This window comes from Excalfactoria chinensis, chromosome 1 (genome assembly GCF_039878825.1).
Source record: "Excalfactoria chinensis isolate bCotChi1 chromosome 1, bCotChi1.hap2, whole genome shotgun sequence".
In the NCBI taxonomy this organism is placed as follows: domain Eukaryota; kingdom Metazoa; phylum Chordata; class Aves; order Galliformes; family Phasianidae; genus Excalfactoria; species Excalfactoria chinensis.
Window position 1 is genome coordinate 174328828 of NC_092825.1, and position 23344 is coordinate 174352171.

General features: G+C 40.6%; 1 protein-coding gene across 1 annotated transcript; it reads right to left on the reverse strand.

Annotated features, from left to right (window-relative positions):
• Positions 1–413: 413 nt before the first annotated feature.
• Positions 414–21874, reverse strand: MTNR1B (melatonin receptor 1B). Its single transcript, XM_072345728.1, has 2 exons — positions 21515–21874; positions 414–1500 (listed from the first exon to the last, which is right to left on the reverse strand). Exons 1-2 carry the CDS (start codon positions 21738–21740, stop codon positions 632–634), a joined length of 1095 nt encoding a protein of 364 aa, XP_072201829.1. The 5' UTR covers positions 21741–21874; the 3' UTR covers positions 414–631.
• Positions 21875–23344: the final 1470 nt, after the last annotated feature.

Below are 23344 nucleotides of genomic sequence, written 5' to 3' on the forward strand. Positions count from 1 at the left end.
ACTCAGTTCTGTCCCACACAGAGCAGAGTGCCCAGGACCATCTCCAAGCAGCTCTGGAAAATTTCCAAGGAGACCCCACAGCCTCTGTGGGAAATTTGTGCCAGTGCTCCATCATCTGCACAGCACAGAAATGCATCCTAGTATTTAGAGTGAACCTCCTGTGTTCCAGTGTGTGCCCACTGCCTCTTGTCCTGGCACTGGGCACCACTGACAAGATTTTGGCTCTGTATCACTGAACATAAAATATCACTCTGCAGCCTTGATGAGCTGCTGTGCCCATAAACACGTACCTTCACCGCACCTTTTGAGAACTGAATCCTGACCTTGGATAAAGCATGCCAGGTTCCTACTGGAGTAAAAGCTTGCCTCATGTGCCATGAAGTAGAATTTAACTCTCAAAAACAAAATAGTTTGCACTCATCTGCTGCTTTAATTTTGAAATGTATTTTCAATTGATATCTTGTATAAATTAGGAATTGCGAGCAATGTGCTTTACCAAGAAGACAGTATTCCAGTCACAAAGTACCATCCAAGTGGAAGGTCTCCCAGAGTAAGCAAGAACAACTAGAGAACATTGCAACTCTGTCATTGGAGATCTCCAAGACAAACTTTTGAATTAACCATCACCCCTTTACAAGGTATCAGTTTTCATTTGGTCATTGTTGTTTAAAGCAGGAGAAGGCTTGCTCTTCTGTCCATCAGTTCCTCCTTTGGATGTGTCCTGGAAGAAAAGCCTTGGCATCCACAGTGACATTAAAATACGTTTGTATTCATTCCGAAAGTTCTGGTTAAGAAGTCCATATATTATTGCATTAAGGCAGCTGTTGAAATAGGCCATGAAGTAGCTTATAATGAATAACCATTCAGGAACTTTTGGTGCCATTTCTGAAGGATTGATGGCTACAGCCAGTCCTATGAAATTTAGAGGTGCCCAGCAAAAGGCAAAAATCACAAAAACCACAAACATGGTAAGAAAGTTTCTGAAGTCACTTGGTTTCAGTCTTGGCTTTGTTTCTGACTTGACTCTTCTTCTAACTTGAAGCACTAAGACCCAAATTCGAAGGTAGCAGAAGCTCACAACAGTAATAGGGACGATGAAATGAATTACCACAACTGCAATTGTATAGTAGGAGCTTGCAGTCTGAACAAACGTGCATGAATAGACGCGTGGATCATACTTCAAGGAGCCGACAAAAAAATTTGGCACGGTTGCAATTACTGTTAATACCCAGATTAAGGAGACATAGAGCATTGTGTTCCAACAGCTATACACTTTGTCATAGGCAAAGCTATGACATATATAGCAATATCGGTTTATTGCAATTGCAGTGATGCTGAAAATAGAGCCTATTACACTTAGTCCCATCACAAAGCCACTCACTTTACAGTGCATTTCACCCAAAGTCCATCCATTGTGGAAAATAGCTAAGAGCACCAGTGGGTATGGATACAAGGCCACCACCAGATCAGCCAAAGCCAGGCTCACCACAAATGCATTACCTGAGGAGAAAGAAAGATACATAGACGTAAGTCTGAAAGAAAGCACAGTTGTGAACATGAAGAAAATGAACCATATTATTTTGGATATCTGCAACGTTAAAGTATTGGTGATGTTGGCAAGCAGTAAGTATAGAAGATCAATAGGATCTGTAGGGGAAGCAATTCTGTCATTCAGCCTAGGCCACCATAGAGATAGCTGCAGCAACATGATGTTTCAAGTTGCTTGGTGAATGGATTATACTCTCCCTTCCATTTTGAACTTTAATAAACATAGTAAGACATTACATAAGCTTGTGTTGTTTCAGTATAGCTAACTCCACACCTGGAGAACAAGGATAAAAGGAAAGAAAAAAGTCTAAAAAGCACTAGGTAGGCAGGCTACTACATCACTCTAATCTATAACTAGAATACTAACAGCCTTGAAATTTATCAAGGGGAAGGATATACAAAAACTGTTGACTGGAATTAGAAGGATGTGCTGTATTATACATAATCTGTCTGGATACGTAATAGATTAACATAGAAATTTTCTGCATGAATGGCCATACTGGAGTTATTTTGTCACTGCATTGACTAAGAAAGAGTGAACTGCCTTCACTACTTTCTGTAGAAAGGTATATTTAATTATATGCACATAGTAAAAAGGTGCAATTGCAAGAGAAAGAAAGCATTCAAATGTATGGAAGAAGCCTTTAGGCCTTTTCTTCTGATTATGTTCAAAGAAATTTTAGTGATATGCTTGAGATGTACTGTCTTTAAACAGTGCCCTTTTAATCAGTTTGAAATTTTGAAATGTTGTACTTAAGGAAACTTTAATAAAATGGTGACATATTAAACTATATTTATGAAAAATGAGAGCCTTACCATGACATGTAGTGACTCCCCTGATTTTTATGAAATAATTCTCTAGAGGCTTCCCAGGAGCGCTCTGAACTTTAGATTTTTGGTAGCATTCTTGGTTTGAATACTAATTTTTTTTTTTTGCTTCAAGCCCTACACTGCATGAACTGAAGTGGAAAAGACACAACACCTTTTAAAACTGTGTGGTATAACTATTTTTTGAAAAGAGCAATTAGCTGATTCATCTTACAAATTCTGAGATTTCTTGTTCTCATCTAGCAAAGTAGTTCTCAAAACATTTAATTTTAAACAGAGAAATACTGCTATGGATAGGGATGCCATTAGCTGGGGGACAGAACCTTGTAGGACTACGTTTTACAGAATGGCAGAATTTCACTTGTACACTCTTTTCTCCACCTGCTCCTGCAAATCTACCTTTCTTAATCAGAACAAAGGAATGGGGATCTCTTTTCTCTATTTTAAGAAAAGGCCATGAGCATCAGAATTTGCACACCAGCTAGGGAACTTAACAGAGAGCAGTTACCAATGCTTAGCCACAGAAACTTTGCTCATCTCAATAAAGGTGAAGAACTTATTTTAGACGTTTCCTTGTAATAAGTGTAGCATCCTTTCTTTCAATATGTACTTGTAAAGTGCACAAGTATTTTTACAGCTATAGTTAACTGACTTGGTAAACCCTGATAAGAGCTATTTTATATGTATACTTACTAGCTTTATCATTTGTGAAGAAAGAATTAATAAATTAGGGAGAAGACTGGAGGGTAGTTGATAACAATCTCCAGGTAAGTGGGTCAGGAAGGATATAATCCTTTCCCAGGTTTGTGTTGAACACAAAAAAGCTTTGGTTACAACAGGAAAGTTTCAGACTTGATATGGAGGAAAAAAATAAATAAATTAATGGCATGAGGAAGGAGGTGCTGGAACATCTTGTTTAGTGCCTGGTGATGGAGGTAGTAAGAAAAAACAAAACAAACATTTGTCAGCACTGGTCTACTGGCTGTGGTTGGAGAACAGGAAGGATGAAGGAACTTCAAAGGTCTCTTCTAGGTATAACTATGATAAAACACGATACTGATAAAGGAACAAGGGCATATTTATCACAACAGTAAGACAGTACACTATCTCTAATGGCCTTGAGCAGTTTTTTACTGTTATGGCTGCTTAAAGGTTTTGGTGTTATCACTGTGTGCCACAAAGTAAGGTCCAAAGTTTTTTGTCTTTCTATGTGGCTGACTGTAGAATGAAGATTAATATTATATAACTGCAATTAATAACCTACAAAAATGGAGAGAAACTCCTGTAATTCAAAAATAAGTCTGTAATCAACATTTTGGAAAATGAGACTTCCTAGATGCTTTTTATGTGCTTTGAGAAAGTAAGTGCTCCTTGATGCAACTAAGAAACAGCATTCTGAATGACCTTAATAACATTCACAGAGTAATCAAAGACGAAACCTTGGGTTATCTGACAAAACAGAAACAACAGAAAGCTCATCTAGCTGTAATGATTGTTTTGATAATTTACCCAATAGATAAGATACTAGATTTCAGTTTCATGAGACTGAAGATGATTATATTCATTTATAAGAAACGCATTTGCTCACTGGAATGGAAAGACCACTCAATTACAAGAAATACCTACCAGACACCAAACATCTAGGCAAGGACTCAGAAAGTTACATATCTGTACTGTTTTAAATTTTGATAGCTCATCTGTCTGGATGGTTTATAATTCTCTTTAATTTCTAAATACCCTAATTGAATAATCCACTGCTGTTCTGCCCATCAGGGTGTACAAATGCCACAATGCCTCTTTCTTTGCTACTTTCAAACTAGGAAGGAGTTAAGCAACAATATAAGCTGAGAAGAGAGGCAGATAGTGAATGAATAGCAAATGAAGAACCTAGTGGCATTTTTTGTAATACCAAGAACTGATGACTATGGATATTTCTTCTATCCTTCCATTTTCATATTCAAACCTCTGTGGAAAATTTAGAATTATTCTTGCAGATTTCTTACTTCATTACGTCTTCATGTGGAACACACAAGGGGTGTTCTGAAAGTCATGTTTCCTATTTCTTTATGTTGGCTCATGATATTAGAGGTGGATGTTGGTGGTATGTTAGCAGTAGAGGTTGACCTTTCCCACCAATCTTTCATTACATTTTGTTGCCATGTGACACAGGGCAGCAGAGGAGCAGTCTGACAGAATGACATTTGACATGGAAGTACTCAAGAAGTAAAGGTGTTTAATTGAATTCTCACTATGGAAAAGAAAAGGCACCCACTGACATTCATTGATGCATGCTGAACATTTCTGGAGACCCAAACAGTGGACACGAGCACATTGAGGTGGTGAGTGGTGCATTTCAGCAGTGGCAGCAGTGACATGAAAGACAAGCCATGTTCCAGACAGCTATGCAGATTTTTATGAGAGCAGCACACAGGCTGATGACTACATAAAAAAATAGTGTTTTTAGCTGAGAATTTGTTTTATCAAATACTGTCATTGTGCTCTTTGCATCTGTTGTCATTTCCATGGAAATAGAGGCATTCCTTTTGGAGTAACCGACATTATTGGGAAAGCTCATTGTTTAGACTTAAGGGCTTAAAAACCTTTAGAATATCCAGCACTGCATCTATAACTAGTCTTTTATACCAGCTGAGAATGAGAAGAACTAAGAGGTGTATTTTGTTTTTTTAAAATTAATTTAATTTTTATTTTTAATATTCTTCTGACAATTACCTACAAGTATTAATCTGTACCATGAAGAAAAAGCAAGATCTTCACTTTAATGAAAACAGAGCTTCATTATTTTGTAAAATGCAGCCAATCATTCTTTGGCAGAGTTCACATTAGTGCCTATATATTCGAGAAAACAATAGAATGACAGACTGTCTGTCCATACATATCTCTATATATCATATCTCTAGTGCTACATTTTCCAATCTCTATTTCATTCCTCTGCCAGACACTTGGCTTTTTTTGTTGTGATAGACACACAAAAACAGAGTCTGTGCTCAGTACCTAGACAGCCATCTAGTCAAAGGTATCACTTCAGGGATGTGTGGTTTCATTCATTCTGTAAGTTACTTACATATAAACATTAAACACATAAGCATATATAATGCTTTTATTTATTTCCTCTGATTTTAAAATGGTCACAAAATACTCAAGGTGAGTCTAATCCTTTAGTTCATTACTGTAACATGTTAAAGGGGAAAAATATGTTTTACTGCCTCAATCACAGCTCCAAATTTCTGCAAGTGATACTTCTTCAAGTGATACGCATACAACATCCCTCCTTGGCTGTGAAGTCACCTCTTTCTGATAAAGATCCTAATGTGAAGCTCAGTATGAAAGCTAAGCAACATACAATTTTTGTTTATGACTACTTGAAATAGAAATCAAATGTAATTTTTATGTTAACATTATTCCCTTTATTTAAATTATGCTTGTATAATTTATCTGCCACTTAGGCCTTTTTAATGAACAATAAAGTAAATGGGAGAATTGCCATAAATTCAAAGGAGCCATTAGGGATGTAAGAAATAAAAACCTCTTATTAATAAGAATGTGAAATACTGAAAATAATTTGTTGCATGTAACAAGAGCAACAACAATAAAAAAGCAAACACTAGAATTATATTTGGATGTAAAAAAACCCACAAACCCAACCAAGTCTGAACTTTCATAGCTCCTACAAGTTTTAAATGAACTGATCTTACCTTCAGACAAAGAGAAATAGCAGTACGCTAATCCCAAAGCATGTTAAGCCAGGATTCATTACATCAAATGTCTGGTTTGATCTGCTTTTGAGTCTAAATCAACATGGGTGGAGATCAAAAAGGCATATGCAAAAGAAGAAAACAGTCAGTCTTTCAGCTGAGTTGACTATCCCTTCTCAAACTCCACTTGTTCATAATTAGTGGTTTATAATAAAAACTACGCAACTTTGTTGCATGGAACTTCTGTCATGCATCTTTTTACGTCCAAGACTGAATCATTTCTGAGCTCCAGGTATTGGAGGAGTCTCGAGGTTTGGACCAGATAAATCATAAACATAATCAACTAAGAGCAAATTGGTATAAAAATGACTTTACGGGTCTATGTGTCAACTCACAAATGTATGAGAATAGCTCTGAGACCAAAACTAAGGGCCAGACTGCTCAGGCAAATCATTAAAGCCATAGATTCTCCTAAAGACCATTTAGAGTGATAAATTAAGGCATGAGGTGTAAGTTCTGCATTTCAGGATTCAAGATTTTTGCAAAACAGATGACTACTGTGATAGAACTGTGTAGCTGGTCCCACTCCTGGAGCATTTTCTTAAACATGAGTACACGTGGATCTTTATCTTTAGCTGATAATCCCTCCAGAAATTTCAGTTATTTTTGGCACATTTTCTGGAAGGATTGTATAAATGAGATGGTCAGAACTTCTGTTGAATGTCCAGGTTGTGGCTTTTAAATGAAAGATCTGGCCTAGATTGCTGGTTCTCACTGCCAGTGACACCTACCTTTTTCTGACCAATCAGAAGTTCCCAGAGAGTTGTAACTTCTATGCTTCTTGCAGCTCATTTCAAGGTTGGCTTTAGGGGAGAGAAATAGAAAACCAGTCTTCCGAAATTTTGCTTTTTAATGTGGAAAATAAAACATGACTGTGGGGAGACTGAAGAACTGGTACCAGGTAGGTAGCCAGAATGAAGGATTGGGTGGGTTTTTGTTTCAGTTTCCAGAGTGCCCCAGCTTATTTGGCTCAAAGAGCATGCAGGGAGGTATTACCTGCCCCTGAGAAAGGCTGATGCTTCTTACATCCCAGCTGAAGAAAAATGAAAGTGGAATTGAGTGTTAACCATGCACCGTGATTTAATTCTCTGTTGTTCATGGGATACTGCAGCTGTGTAATAACCTTGGATTGCCAGGTGTTGATTTGGAACATAAGAAACCACAGAAGTGGGAGCATCACACGGTTAGTGTCAAGCAAGTAAAACTGGAGTATATTAACAGCATGTGGAAGTCTCACATTCCTCACTGTATTTTTTTTTTATTATTATTATTTTTTAAAAGTATTTAAGCTCCTGCAGGTTTTCACTGTTGGTTTAAATAGAGATCCCTTTAATCTGATTTAAAGCACCTGTGTTCACTCTACTTTTTCTCACAATTTGTTAGGAAGAATATACCATAGAATCATAAAATAATTCAAGTTGTTAGAAAAGACATTCAAGATCAAGTCCAACAATGAGCCTGCCCTACCAAGTCCCATCACTACACTATATCCTTTAGTTCCACATCTACACATCTCCTGAAATCCCCAGGGAATGCCCACTTTTCTGGGCAATCTGTTCTAATGCCTAATCACCCTCTCCATTAAGAAATTCTTAAAATTATCCATTCTAAACCTCTCCTGGCATAACTTGAGACCATTTCCTTGCATCCTATAATTGTTACCTGACTAGAGGGACCAACACCCTCCTCACTGCAACCTCCCTTCAGGTGGCTGTAGGGAGCAATGAGGTCTTCCCTCAGCCTTCTCTTCTTAGCCTAAACAAGCCCGCTTCCCTCAGCTGCTCCTCATAACTTTTGTTTTCTAGTTACTTTACCAGCTACATTACTCTTTTCTGAATGCATCCCAGCAGTTCCAATTCTTCTTGTAGTGAGAGGACCAAAACTCAATGCAGCACTTGAGGTGCAGTCTTACCAGTGCAGACTACACAACAATCCTTTACTTCTGGCCATGCCATTTCTCATGCAGACCAGACAGCTATTGGCCTCTTTAGCTACCTGGGCACAATGCTGGCTTGTGTTCATACATCTGACCAGCACCACAAGGTCCTCTTCTGCCAGGCAACTTTCCAGCCACTCTGCCTTGAGTCTGTACTGCATGGGGTGGTTGGGATCCAAGTGCAGCACCTGGCATTTAGCCCTGTTGCATACTACACAACTGGACACAGCCCATCACTGCAGCTTATACAAATCCCTCTCCAAAATCTTCCTACTGTCAAGCAGATCAGCACTCTCGAATAATGAGGTATCAGCCACAGACTTAACAAGGGTACACTTGATTCCCTTATTCATACCAGGGAACCACCCCCCAGTTGAATGCCATTCACAAACTACCCTTTGGGCCCAGCCATCCAGGCAGGTCTTCAGCAGCTGAACTGAACGTGTCCTGACAGCTTAATTCAGTTGTAAATCCACTCATGTCAGTGGGAATGAAGCCAGCAGAAGTGGACACTAATAGCAGTTGGAGCAAAGAATTAAGTCTTTCACATGCTGACATTCGGATTTCCTGTGACATTACAAGCAAGAGCCTTGGGTATTCTTTGATGAGGCTTACAAATGTAATCTAATGTTCAGCAATGTGTTACTAACAGAAGGTTTAACATAATGCTTCAAGAGAGTGCCAGATGGATTTGGGTTTTCATTGAATATAGCTGTTTAAAAGCAGTGACAAACTCCTTTGCTGTTTTGTTGCATGCTTTCAGACACTTCTGGGATATATAGCAGACAGGTGTAATGGAAAGGGACAGGTGATGAGTTTTTGCTAGAATGGAGGTATTTTGGAGACTGAAAAATAAAAAAAAAGTAAACGATGAATTGATGCTGAATCTTTGGCCTATTAAACATTATTTCTTTTTAGGAATGTATGTTCTATGAAACTGTGATGAAACTGTGCAAAATATTTGGTGAGTTTGGTGAATTTGAGTTATTCTGTGCTACGTTTAAGGGAAATTATCTACCATCACTGGAAGTACTACTATACACAGAACATAAAAGGAATATTTACTGGATGAGTTATTCTATTCTTCTGAAGCTCCCTGTTAGCTTTGAGAGACCTTTCTGTTCAGAAGAAATTCAGGCCTAGACACCCTTGAAAATTAGAAGTCTCAGTTCCTGTCAGTTTTCAAAGAGAAGTCTGGAGTACAGGCTGAATAAGGCTTAAACCATACTCATCTGCTTTCTGGATAAAAGCACCATGAAATTATGCAGAAGAGAAGAGTCATTCCTCATTTAAAGAAAAAATGATACAAATACCTCACTTTGTGATATTTTAGTGGAGAATGCTTTGTACATCCCTTTCTTAAATTGTATCCAATGCAAAATATACAGGATTCACAGCGCAAGAGGCTCAGTGTGTAAAAGGTAGCCTGAGACTGTAGCTTAGTGACTGATGGACTGGGACAGATCTGGTCTTCTAGCCTACATTGCACCTAGAAATTGAAGCTGGAAGCTACACTTTCAGGAGCTGAATTTTAGGCTGTAGGTCTCAGGTGTCACAGAATCATACAATGGATTAGGTTGGAAGCAACACCAAGGTTCATCAAGTTCCAGTCCCTTCGCCACAGGCAGGGCCACCAACCTCCAGAAATGGTACTAGACTGAGTTGCCCAGGGCCCCACCCAACCTGGCCTTGAACATCTCCAGGGATGGAGCATCCACAGCCTCTCTGGGCAGCCTGTTCCAGCACATCATCGCTCAGTCTGTAAAGAACTTACCCTGACATCCATTCAACATAGTGTTTCTGAAAAGTGCACCTAGATTGCACTGTTTTTTGGTATGTTTTTGAGATTGGGACTTTGACATGCTTAGCGGCACGATATGTGTATACCTTTGGGAGCAAATCTTTGGGTTTTTCGGTTTGATTAAATGAGGAAGCACTGCTATTTGTTCCGAGTTTGCTGTCATGAAACCCAGGTTCAAAAAATCTTTTTAATGCTGTGCTATTAAGAACTTAGTAAAGTCTTTAGATTTGTTACCTATAGGTTTATAATTTTGCTAATCTGTGTTTTCCTCTGGTGCAAGCATACAGACTGAACACAGACGGTGGTGACTCTCTACTGCCACCTAGTGCACTAGCCAAAGCAGAGACAATAAATCATACATCTACTACTAACACGGCAGAAGGCAAAAGCAAGTGTCTCGTTCTTCCAGAGCAAAAGTCTGATGGCAAGTCATAGTACGTTTATGAGGTTATAAATATTTCTGTGGGTTCCTGATAATTTCTGAGACTAGATGAACTTTCCTGATACAATGCATTTTTCCAAGAGAAAAGAGGAAGCTGAAGATATATGACGGCCTTTTCTAGAGAATCAGCTGTTGCCTAGTAGTTAGGATACTGACATGCTAGAAGACCTTTTATTTGTAAAAGAAGTTAGGCCTATGTCTCTCACAGTCCCAGCAGAGTGCCCTACTCAACAGCCCTGCTGGTCTTCTTGGGTTTCTCTGTGTGTCTAAGCTCATGCATGTCTGCATGTCTCTAGGCTATGGTCAAGAATTTCACCCTGGAAACAGAATGCACAGGTTATCGCTTATAATGTAAAGTGCTCCTCATAAGCCTGTCTTAAGGTAACAAAATCTTTTGATTTAACAGGTTTGAAACTGAGATAGACAGATGCAGGAGATCTTTCCAGAAAACCACTTTGGAAGTGGTTCATGTAAAAATGAAGAGAAAACAGAGGAAATATATGTGGTTGTTCTGTTCTTGGTTTTTTTTTTTTTTTTTTTTTTTTTTTTTTTTTTTTTTTTTTTTTTTTTTTTTTTTCCCATGAGTGTCTGCTTACATCTATAGTTAAAGTATGAGGCTAGCTATGTCCTTGGTCTGTACCAACACAACTGCTTTTATGATTAGGTTTTTATGTTTCAGTGACACTCGTTGGAAGCAAAACTTCCTCTACATCTCCTGTGTTGTACTGATCTGAGGTGTTATGGTGCAACATCCTCACTCAGATTCTTACCAGCTACTGCTCTACACAACCAGACCATTTTTGTTGAGAGAAGGTTTGAAGGGTGAATAACTTTCTTCTGTATTTCTATCCACCCACAACTGAGCTGCATTTTGCAGCAATCACAGTAGTGAAGTTCCATTATACCACTGCCCTTACACTGAAAGATATTGCCTTCATGGAAGGGGAAAGGGCCCATAGTTATCAAGAGAATGTCATTGCTGAGAGTGAACATAGGTTTTCAGACAGAGGACAGACTTATTCTGAGTGCTTCCTACTGCGGGCACCACTGATGGCTTAGCTTATAAACCTCCAATTGCTGAATACAATCACTGAATAACAATAAAATACTGTTGTTTTTTTTCCCAGTAATACATGAAAGGAGTTGTGTTTTTTGTATCTGTCAGTACACAGCATCAGCTTAATTTTCCTCTCTTGAAGTAATCACAGCTGTTGATTGCTTCAAGTGAGGGAGAATAGGAAACCTACGGGAAAAGCAGCAAGTATAAAAACTCATTTGCTGCTGACAAAGGGGCCAATATGAAAAGTTGTTGGACAGTAAGGGTACAATCCAGTTGGATCCTGTAAATTGCTAGATAACCTTTTTGCTAATAACTTTTTTTTTTTGGTCTCTCAACACTTTACTGCATTCCACATACAAAAAGCAAAATATGTAGCATTTTGTAGTCTGTTATTTTGTTAACAACAAAAAAATACAACACATAAACTTAAAATTTTATTCAGATTAACTATATGGTCTTTAAGGTCCTTTCCAACTCAAGCCATTCTACAATTCTATGAAAGGCTACTTCATCTTCTGTTACCTTCCTCAAAACTCTTAGGCTCAGAAAACAGATAGTAACTGATTTTGCTACTGTCTTTAGCCTGAATGTGTGCCAAATTCATGAAACATAAAAATGCTTTTTTCTCTCTCTCTTAAAGCAATAAAAATTGTTCAGGTTCTTAGGATTATGTGTTTTCCATCTTCTTTTAGAAAGGAGAACATACATTTGTATTGTGAGTTAAACTGTTATGCAGGACTTCCAGTGAAGGACTTTCAGCAGGTGGGAGACATACGAGTAACAAGCACCAGTGAAGCATGTACATATAAACCAGCTTTGCTGCCCCATACAGTAAGGGGTTCCTGCATTCAACTCCCAGACATGTTGGGTGATCCTAAGACAGTCTTGTAGTTATTTAAAATGGTATCTTTCAGTGAGGAAGAGTCTTACCCTTTTTGTTCTTAGCTTTTAGAAGGCCTCATCACTGCACATGCGTATGGAGTTGAATGTCTTCCGAAGCTGTTGTCAGTCTGTGCCATCTGCTTCTTTTGGAAACAAAGTCTTAAAGTAAAGTACACTTGTATGATTCATCTTATAATGATACTCATAGGTTTGTAAACAACATTTAAACAGATGAATAAATAAAGTGTTTCAAAGAAAGGGATCATGTATGCTCTCCTAAAGCACTGTCTTGTCTGTGTTTCAACTTAATCTAATCAAAGTGTACCATAATGATTTCCTAAATTTAGGTCCTTCCTTGAACCGGTAAAGTCTTGCAAAAAGACTGGAAAAAGCTCACTTCAGGCTGAGTTGTGATTTGGCGAGCAAGTCAAATGAAGGGTGGTTGACATAGAAATATAACAACAGGATTGTTGAAGTTGGAAGAGATTTCTGGGGATTATCTAGTCCAAGTCACCTCAAAGATAGGTCAATGACAGCATGTTTTCAGGGCTTTATCCAGTTGGATTTGACTAATTCCAACCATAGATATTTAACAGGCTCTTAGGGTGACTTGTTCCAATAAAACAGAGATATACAACAGATTTAATTTTTTTGCTAGGGAATAGGGGGAAGATTGTGTTGATGTTGCACATGGATGAGGGTTCTACTTGACTCACTGTATCTAAGATTATATCTGCCAACAAGTAGGTAGAAAAAACACAGTCACTAACAAAGAGAGAGAGTTCCTTGGTCAGATTAGAGCAGGTGGGAGTTTGTTTCTTTGTTTTGATTATGCTTCTGTCTTCATATTCCATATGGCAGCAGAATCTGGACAATCTCTAACTAGACATAATTGTCTGAGCCAAACAGAGAATTTGGGCCAACAAAAGTTTACGGACCCGGGAGGCAAGGAACAGTATTGAGACAGCTGCATAGAAAGCTGGAAGAAGCATGAGATCCTAACAAAAAGAGTCTGGAAAGCCAATTCCCATTGGCTTAGGCAGGGTCAGAATTTCCTTCCTGATCTGGACATTCAGAGATAGGCTCAACTTACCCAGTTTGCAGAACCCTTTTCCATATGCTACTTTGATGATCTTCTTGAACTGTGAACTTGCTGAGGGTACAGTCTGTCTCATCATCCAGGCCATTAATGAAGATATTAAACACTGTTGATCCCCCCAAAAATCCCTGAAGAACATTACTAGAGACTTGTATCCAGCTGAGTTTTGTGCAGCTGATCACAACCCTCTGGACTCAGTCATTCTACCAGTTTTCAGTTTACCTCACTGTGCACCTGTCCAACCCCTACCTTGCCAGATAGTCTTAAGAGGACGTTATGGGAGAGTGTCAAAATTCCAAACAAAGTCAATGTAGACAACATCTATTGCTCTCTCCTGATCCACCAAGTTAATCATGTATTTGTAAAAGGCTATCAGGATTGGATAAGCATAATTAGCCACTTGTAAATCCAATCTGGTTACAACCAATCAATTTCTTGTCCTTCATGCGTTTGGAAATGTCTTCTACGATTAGTTAAATCCTTGTCAGTAGGAAAACTGAACAGAATTGCCTACTTCTAAGAACATCGGAAAAAAGAGCCCCAAAGATTATAAGCCTGGTGAGCAGCACCAGGGCCAGGATCTGCACAGTGTGCATCATTACAAACCCACAGGTTTTTCATTATGCAGTTAATACACAGTAGATTATTTTTACTCCAATAAAGACAGTCCAAGATATGAGGCAGAAGAAATAAAAATACCTAGACTGATTAGATAAAAAATATTCTTAGGTGATAGCAATTTGACGTAAGGTCTTTTTCATTATTTGAACTCAAATTAAATGTTGTGTATACTGAGATAATTGGAAAAAATTAATTGCTTTTAGTACAAGAGGATGCTGAGAATTTCAGCCAGTGTATAAGCAAACATTAGAGATATGAGGATATTCTTTATAGGTTCCTGTCTTTTATGCAGGGCTATATTTTCCCCTTCAATGTTAGATCTGAACTTGTAATTTGTTAACATAATTATATTTACAAGGTTGATGTATTAAGCAGATATTATCCCTATCTTATTAGTCAGACTGCCAAATCCAGTGGTTGCATATGATATTTCCTGACAGCTATTGTTGCCCTCATTGTGCAAATCTGACAATCTAACAAAACAAATGTCAGATGTGACATGAAAAATGTGACAGAAATGGCAGAAAGAAGATGATGCTTGTGGAAGTGATGCAGTATTGGCATAGTCTTCATACATTGAATCACTCAGGTTGGAAAAGACCTTAAAGATCATTGAGTACCAACCACAACCTGACCATACTACCCTAACTCTAACAACCCTCCGCTAAATCATGTCCCTGAGCATCACATTCAAATGGTTTTTAAACACATCTAGGGATGGTGACTCAGCCACCTCCCTGGGGAGCTTATTGCAGTGCTTAACTACCCTTTCTGTGAAGAGGTTTTTCCTGATATTCAACCTAAACATACCCTGGTGCATATGTATTTAAATACTGAAAATTGAAGTTAAATTCTGATAAAGTTCATAAATAGTGGCCAAATAAAATTAGTAACTTTATGAGAAGGATATATATATTTTTTTTTTTAAGACATAATTTAAGCAGCATATATTAAGCAGCATAACCAAGTATATTTATAATTAATAAATAATTAAAAGAGAATCCCACTAATATAGATTCTAGCAATCAATAACATTGTTCAATGAATGTGTTTAGGCTAATGTTATCTCCTGTTAGGTCAAGACCTTTCTCAGGCGTATGTCAGGAAAACATTGATTCTGGTACAGCTCACTGTTTACCAGTATTGTTAAAAAGAGTATATTAGATCTACAAGAGCAGTTAAGAATGACAACAAAGTTGCATTCACAGTGGTTTAGACAGACTTTCATTAGCTTTTGCTGGAAATCTACTTCATGCCTATATCAAGAATGGGCATGATTTGTTGGAAGATGTGCACCACCACAATCTTTCTTCCTTTCCAGAAAGGAAAAAACTGTTGTAGTTTTATTAGCCCAGCATAAAGTAGTTATTCTCAGATGTATTCCTGAGAACAAGGCAGTGGATTTAACAGCAGTATTTCCTTGTAAAGGATAATTTATAAGAAGCTAAAATTTGGAACACACCTGAGCATATTCTTTTACTCAGGTGAGGTTTGAGTTGGAATAGGAGTAAGGATTTATTCCTAAAAACAGAGAATAAGTTGTCACTGATTCAGTTTCAGTTGAAAACAGTCTCCTATAATATCCTCAATAGAATGGTTTAAGCTACCTTGTAAATATCTATCAACTAAGAGCAGCTGAAAAAAATGACAGCCTTTTACAATAAGCTGTGCTGGCTCCCTGTGAGTAGATTTGGTCTTCTAGCTCATTGGCCGATTGTGTCAAAGAGCATCATGAATCCTTGAAGAGATTCTGCTGGTTGACCCAAGAATAGAGCTTTACTGCAGAGAGGTCACGCCTCATGCAATCAGTGAGTACTGAAAATGAAAAGAATGTCCAGAGTCCAGAAGAGAGTTGGCTATACAGGGAATGCTGCTAAGACACATAGGAATTTGCATACACAGCTGTAGAGACAGGTCCTTCTAATTTCTTGTCTCTGAGGGCATGTTTGAACTGGATTTTTCAGGGAGATGAAAGCAAATATTCACAGAATAGCTGGTAGTTCTTTCAATTTACAGGTGGGGTGTTTAAGAAGGGTCTGAATGTGACCTCTCCTCTCAGGAAGAAAGAGCTGACTACTCTTCCCAGGAGGAAGAGCTGTACCCACTCCTAGCACCCACTTGGTGCGATGGAAGTACAACTGCTGTTTCATTTTGCATGAGCAGGGCTTGCCATAACTTTAACAATTAGTTAGGGAGTAATGAGAAAAATAACATACTAACAGTTCACCTCTGGAAGATCCATTTGTCTATTACTGAGTAGGTGCTAACATGGCAACTAAAATTAAGGTGGGGAATAATCTGGAGAGGAGGAACGGTTCGAGAAATCTCTGCAATCTTTTATCTAAAGTGTAGAAAAAAACTGCAGAAAAGACATTTGGTAGGAAAGAAGAAACAACAATGCAAGTAAAGGAAAATGAAATAAAAATCAGAATGAGCTAATGTAAAGAGGCTGCACAAATCTGATCATCATTACTTAATAATGCTAGAGTTTCTGTATCTGGGAAGTTGCTCTAAATTGATCTAGCTTTGGAAGCCTATTTGCCATGGTATCACACAGCCTGCTACTACTATTGCCTGGACAGTGATGAAAGAAAACTGTTGTACCAGAGATATCCTTCACTGGAATATCTTTCTCTGATTCAGAAGTATGAGGTCACAGAACACAAAGAGAAATAACATGTGACAACATGAAGTTGAGACCCTGTATTGGTATGGGGAATGTCAAGATCTGTTTTTTCTTGAGGACTAAAAGAGTAGAGCGTGAATGAATTATAATAGTATGAGGCATTAGGCCAGGTGTTGAAGGAACAGTAACGGTAGGGACTGAACATGCCGAAGAAAAAGATGTATTAGCAAGGTATTGTGTCAAGAAGAGTCATCTATACCATGACTATACACACTATAAATTACCAAATATGCAGAAACTTAAATTTTAAAAGAAGTTTGAACTACAGAATTATTATAATGAGATAAATTATAGAATCATAGAATGGCCTGGCTTGAAAAAGATCATAGTGATCATCTAGTTTCAACCTCCTGCTATTTGCAGGGATGCCAACCACCAGACCGGGCTGCCCAGAGTGCAGGATTCAATGAACTTGTGTGAATGTTGAAATCGTGCCCCCATGAACTGCTCAGTACCAAGCAGCTTCAAGGCTAGAGGTTTTGGACATGAGAGAATGTGAAGGCTTGCTGGCCACACGCACACACACAGTTCCAGAGCTAAGATCCAGAGTTCAAGAAGTGAGGAGTACAGAAGTTCTGTTAGGCAGGGCCCTCTCTGAAATAAAAAACAGTAAGTGCCCACTTTCTGCTCATCAAAATGCATTATTTTCAGCATCACAGCTGACATTAAAAGTCAATTATACTAAATGGTTTCAGGACGCAGGAAAGATTTGAAGTTCTATCAGTCTTATTTGGATCAGTGGGAACTTTTGGAGGATTGGCAGTGAGGAGAGGAAAAATGTGCTGATTTAGAAATGTAACTTAGCAAGTTACCAGAAGAATTACACAATGTTTATTTCATCCCACCACAAGGTAAGTGTCTACACTGAGGTAGTTCCTCCTAATTCTTTCTAAGTAGAAAGAAATAAATGCTTCTGTGATCTGAATCATGCCAAACTAATGGGGACATCAAAATATAAGTTGGCTGAATTGCGTCCCAAAAATATTTACTTCTCTACTTTAATTCTAAAGGGAGCCCTAAAGGAAGAAGCTCAGACATGAGTATCTCTACTGCAGTCTTCTAAAATCAGCAGATATAAATTCCACCCCCAGGAGATGGCTGTCCTCTGTCCCATAGAACTTGAATTGCTGTATCCAAAGATTTTAAGAATAACTGAAAAGAGCATGTAACAATGGGGAAAACTATACCACAGATAGAAATGTGAAGTCCACAGAAAGAAAAATAGCAAGGAAAAAAACAAAAAAAAAGAGTACAAGACTTGATTATACTACTGGATGTTTTTATTTAGTAGGAAGACAAGTTTCAAGATCACAATTCTATGTGCAGGAATGTTTTACTTTGTACTCATGCCTATGCATATGAGTAGAACCTCCATCCCTACAGCCACACACACAAACTCACTTACTGGATTTAATTAACATGCAACTGCAGCTATGTTCACATGCAGGGAAAATACCATGAATTTTAATTTGCATTGTAACAGCACCTTGCCATCTGACAGGGTATCAGTCTTACTGTGCTGTGTTAGTTTTTATATATAAAAAGGAAAGTAGTAAAGGAAGAGATTAAAGTGTGCTGACAAAATGCACTAGAAATATCACTTTCTGCTAATGCATTCTTTGGCAGTGCACCAAGGTTAATATTAGGCCTTCTGCTGAACTCAAAGGGTCTCAAAATCTTCACTACTGTTTGAAATGATATTTGAGTTAATGTGTCTAATTCTCGTCTCCCACTGATTCTGCACTGGTTTTAAGGCCACTGAAATACAAATGGGTTGCTCTATCTCCCTCCCACGAGAGATGCCTTGTCATTTCCTACCTTCAGAATTCTATCATGTTGGGCTCTTACACCAGCTATAATATTATGGTTAGAGCTATGCCTATACAGAAGTATACTGAAATTCTTAAAAGCATCTAGTGATTTTCAGTGACTGGAAACACCTTCAGGACGCTTGACCACTCAGCAATGCCTATTTAGCATGCATGAACTTTAGCACTGGAAAAGTTTAGTGCTTTAAAAGCTGCCTCCAATTGGGCGTACTTAAATGAAGACACAAAATCAATAGTCACTTTTGAAAATTCAGTACACAGTGTCAAATAGAAAGACAGGCTAATTTATTTCATTCTGACATACATAGTTTTCTTTCATTTTCCAGTGTGTTGGACTAAGATACTTCCTCTCTAAAATTAGAAATTATAAAAGCATTAATTTCTGTAAATTCAGTCACTTTTAGAGATCAGAAATTGCTCAGCCTCTCACAAAAAGGCTGGGTGCAGTTATGTAAGACAAGCATGTTGATTCATACCAATTATACTATGCACTACTTGGAAGAGCCTGCACAAATTCTCCCCCTCCTCCTCCAAAAACAAATCTAGATGTAGGAAAGAAGCTTCTGTGTGCTATGAAACAGTCTTTCCATTGTATGGCTGGCAACATTCCCACTGTTCAAGAACTGAAAAAACAAACTCTAACATCAGTCCTAACCATTCTCCATTTCTCTTCTGCTGAGCATAACACTTAGCAACCTGAAGGTTAACAGGTCATCTTATTCCACTCAATTCTGTGTCTCATACTATATACCAGCATGAAGAAGATTAGCTTTTGACCAGGCTCTAAGGAGAGTGATGAGTAATTAAACTGTTTGCAACAATCAGTTTTCTTTGTAAATCACTAAACAGAGCAGTACTGATAAGTCCTGAAAATATGATAAAGCCTTGGTTTGCTCTCTGAATGGAGGATTGCTATTTTTACTATAGAAACAGTTAGAACTGCTTAATTTATTTCTTATAAACCAGTGGCTTATTTGAAAGATCCCTACTCTCACCCCTCCCAAAGAATCTCTCTCAGAAACTACTTCAAGGGAGAATCAAGCATTCATAGTGCTATCACTCCTTTTTCATTCAGTCATCTAGCCCCTCTCTCTGCTGCCCACAGGCTTTCTACTGGTTTTGCCTTGTAATAAGCAACGTCAGAGAGAGACAAGACTAATTAATTGCATGTCTTTTCTCCCTCACCATTCCATGTTTTTTTCTCCACACATCTCCACGTTCTGCCAGTACTGACATGTTTCTAGTTGGCTCAGAAAGGAGCAGCCCTATGTCCACTCATTGGCACATCTTTCCTTGTCTGAGGGCTCTTGAGCACTGCCTCAGCTCTCCACCACCTCCCCATTCTCCCCACCAACAGCACTGTTCTCTGCCTCTGCTCACTACTTACAAAATTTTCTGAGTACCTTTATCAACCTGTCTCCTTTCAGCTTTATCCCCAAGGCACATCCCTCCCTGATGGCAAGCTAGAGACTGGCAATTTTAAGTTCTTTAACTTTATGAAGTCTACACTGAAGGAACTCCCTGCTGTTCTCCAGGATACTTATCAAAGATTAAGTGATCAATGAAACAGGGTCAGTGCTATCACATTAAGGATGTCACTAAAAGGAGATAAAATAGTATATGGTCGGATTAGATAAGAAAACCATGTCATATTTCATCAGCCTTCAGACACCACGGAACACTTTAATCAGCATCTTGATTCTTCCAAGCATCGAACTCTTTCAGTCCAACTCCTCCCTCTGCTGTCATTGAGTGAGGGAAGCAGTCCGGAGGAAACCCCCCTTTTGCTTCCCATTCGGCCGGGAGTTGATGGCTGGGACCGGCTGCATTTCCATCGTGAGCCTCCCCGAGCCCAGACCGGGGGAAGAGAAGCTCTGGCGGGTGCTCCCTTTCCCAGCTCAGCACCGGGCATCGCTGTCCTCACCTCGGTACTGCTCTGGTGCTCTCGATGACGGCTCAGTTCTCTACAGCACGCAGCTTAAGTACCAGATGAAACGCCGCACCCAGTGCTTACAGCAGCTCCTTTCCCATTTCTTCCCCAGGGAGAGGATCTTGTTCTTTTGGTAATGATATTCTTAAAAGCCATGTAATTTAAAACAAGGGCGAATGAGTGCATAGTTCCAGTTAGTAGGAGCTGTTGAAACAGTGCACGTGGAGTGCTGGAGGAACTATGATCCAAAAAAGAAAAGAAAAAAAAAAAACACCGGGAAATTCAAGTTCCTCCTCCCCTCGGTAAGGCTCTGTTAGGCATGAAGTTGAACAGTTGTGCATCTGGCTTCACAGCTCTCAAGCAAGGTCCTGCTGTCCAGAACATGGGCACGCAGCACAGAACAAGGACCTGAAGCAGGCATCGGTGTCAGAATGGCTCAGACAGCCCACCCAGGGAGCTGCGGGCACCTCGGGGGTCACAGCCCCGTCTGTGGATCTGACAGAACAAGTCGGAGGGGCAAAAGGAAGCCTGAGGGGTACAACTGGCAGCGCTGTGGTTGGAGGCAGGTGTAACCTGCCCAGCAGAGATGAAAAGTTCCACAAAACATACAAAGCCACTTTTCAGCACATAAAGGGGAAAACAAAACAAAACAAAACAACTACAGCCATGAATCAAAAAGAAGGAAAACACTTTATTTGGGTTGAAGGACACATGGGCAGAGAAGAAAACAACGATATCATGAAGGACCATGGCGAAATCTGATGGGCAGCCCAGAGCTGGAGCTCCACTTTCCACGCACCTCACCTCAGTGCTCCGGGCAAGTTCCTTCTTCCTCCCTTACTTTTGAGCACTGTTTAATACGTGACATCGATGCCCCCAGCAGCAGCAGCTCCACAAGAAGCACACAGTGCCTCATTAAGACCTGCACTCCTCCTGCTAGAGCACAGCCCGGAGGTCCCGCACACATCCCAGTCTGCACGGGGACAGATGGGGACTCTCTGGACTCTCTCCCCACAGGCGGGCTCCTCCCCTCAGGACAGGGGCACCCTTTCGGCTCCGGGCTCCCGTTTCTGCCTTACCTGAGTTCCTGAGCTTGCGGTTCTTGAAGACGGACACGATGACCAGCAGGTTGCCCAAAATATCCACCACGGTGGTGAAGATCAGCACGCTGGAGAGAGCCGTCACCACCCAGGCGGGACGCGGGGAGCCTCCAGCCGCCGCCGCCGCCGCCTCTCGCTCCGCCGAGCCGAAGTGACCCCTCCCGCCAGGCTCACAGCAGTTCCTCAGAGATCCATTCTCCAGCATCGCTGCCGCCCGCCAGCCGCGCGGCGACCCCTCTGACTGAACGCGCGGGCGGGCGGGAAGGCTTTTAACGGCCCCGCCGCTCCCGCTGCCCCTCCCGACACCCGCCGGAGCCGCCGGGGAGGGCCCGGGGCGGGGCTAAGAGGAGCCCCGAGGGGGCTGGGCACGGCCCGGGGGCGGGCGCTTCACCTGAGAAGCGCCCATGGCTGAGGGCGGGAGCGGCGGACCGGTGCGAGACCCGGAGAGGGGATGGCGGGCACCGCTCGGGGCTGTGAGGCGGCAGCGAGCGGAGGTGGCCGCGTGTATTAACCCTCCCTGGGAGGCTGAGAGCCCCGCTCGCTTCGCCCAGCCACGGTTCCCTCAGTCTCCGCCGCGGTTAATCTCCGCTCTCTATGGAGGGTTTTTACCCCGTGCCATGTCAGCTGAAGGCTGGGGAGTCCTGTTCCCCTCACCAACCCCATCTGGCCATCGCCCCCGGGAGGGATTTCCTCCAGTGGCTGTGATTCCCATGCTCCGTTTCTACCTGCAATAAGCTGTAAGGATACAGAACTGCAAAACCACGGGGGCTGGAAGTGACCTCTGGAGATCATCGAGTCCAACACTCTGCTAAAGCAGGTTCCCTACTGCAGGTTGTAGAGGAAAAGTGTCCAGGCAGGTATTGAATATCTGCTGAGCAGGAGGCTCCACAACCTCTCTGGGCTGACTGTTCTTGTGCTCTCATCCTCACAGTAAAATATTCCTTGTTTTTATATGAAACTAATTGTGTTCCAGTTTGTGCCCATTGCTCCTTGCTCTGTCACTGCACACCCCTGAAGAGCCTGGCCCCGTTCACTTGACTCCTGTGCTTTCAATATAAATACAATTCCATCCTTTCTCAGCCTTCTCCAGGCAGAACAACCCCAGATCTCTCAGCTCTTCCTCATACAGGAGATGCTCCAGTCCCCTCATCATCCATGCAGCCCTGCATTGGACTCCCTCTAGAAGTTCCCTGTCTTTCCTGAACTGGGGAGCCCAGAACTGGACTCAGCACTCCAGATGTGGCCTCACCAGGGCAGAACAGAGGAGGAGGATCACCACTCTTTTTGGTGAACCTGAAGATACACTAACCCTGGCCATCAGGGCACACTGCTGACTCATGGCCAACCTGTGGTCCATCAGGGCACGCAGGTTCTGCTCTGAAAGCTCCTCTCCAGCAGGTGAGCCCCTAACCTATACTGATACATGTGGTTATTCCTCCCCAGCTGTAGGACTCTTGTTGTTTCTCTTGTTGAAGATCATCAGGTTTCTCTGTGCTCAACTCTCCAGACTGTCCAGGCATTGCTGCATATGATTTCTCTATATTTAATACTAAAATGTCAAATTTGACCTAGACCTTTCTTATATATTCCCGTACTCTCTGATGTTCAGTAGGAACGCTGACTCAAGCATTAAAGCATGAGAACTGGTGGTGTTGGGCTTGCAGGTCTCTTGGTTTATAGTCTCTGCTCCTCTGTTTGCCAATATGAGGCCATCTTGTCTTGAAGGTGATGTGTGAGTCTCCTGCCCCTCCCACCATGAATGAAACTGGTGCATATATGATTAATGATGTGCACAATGGCCTGGGAAAT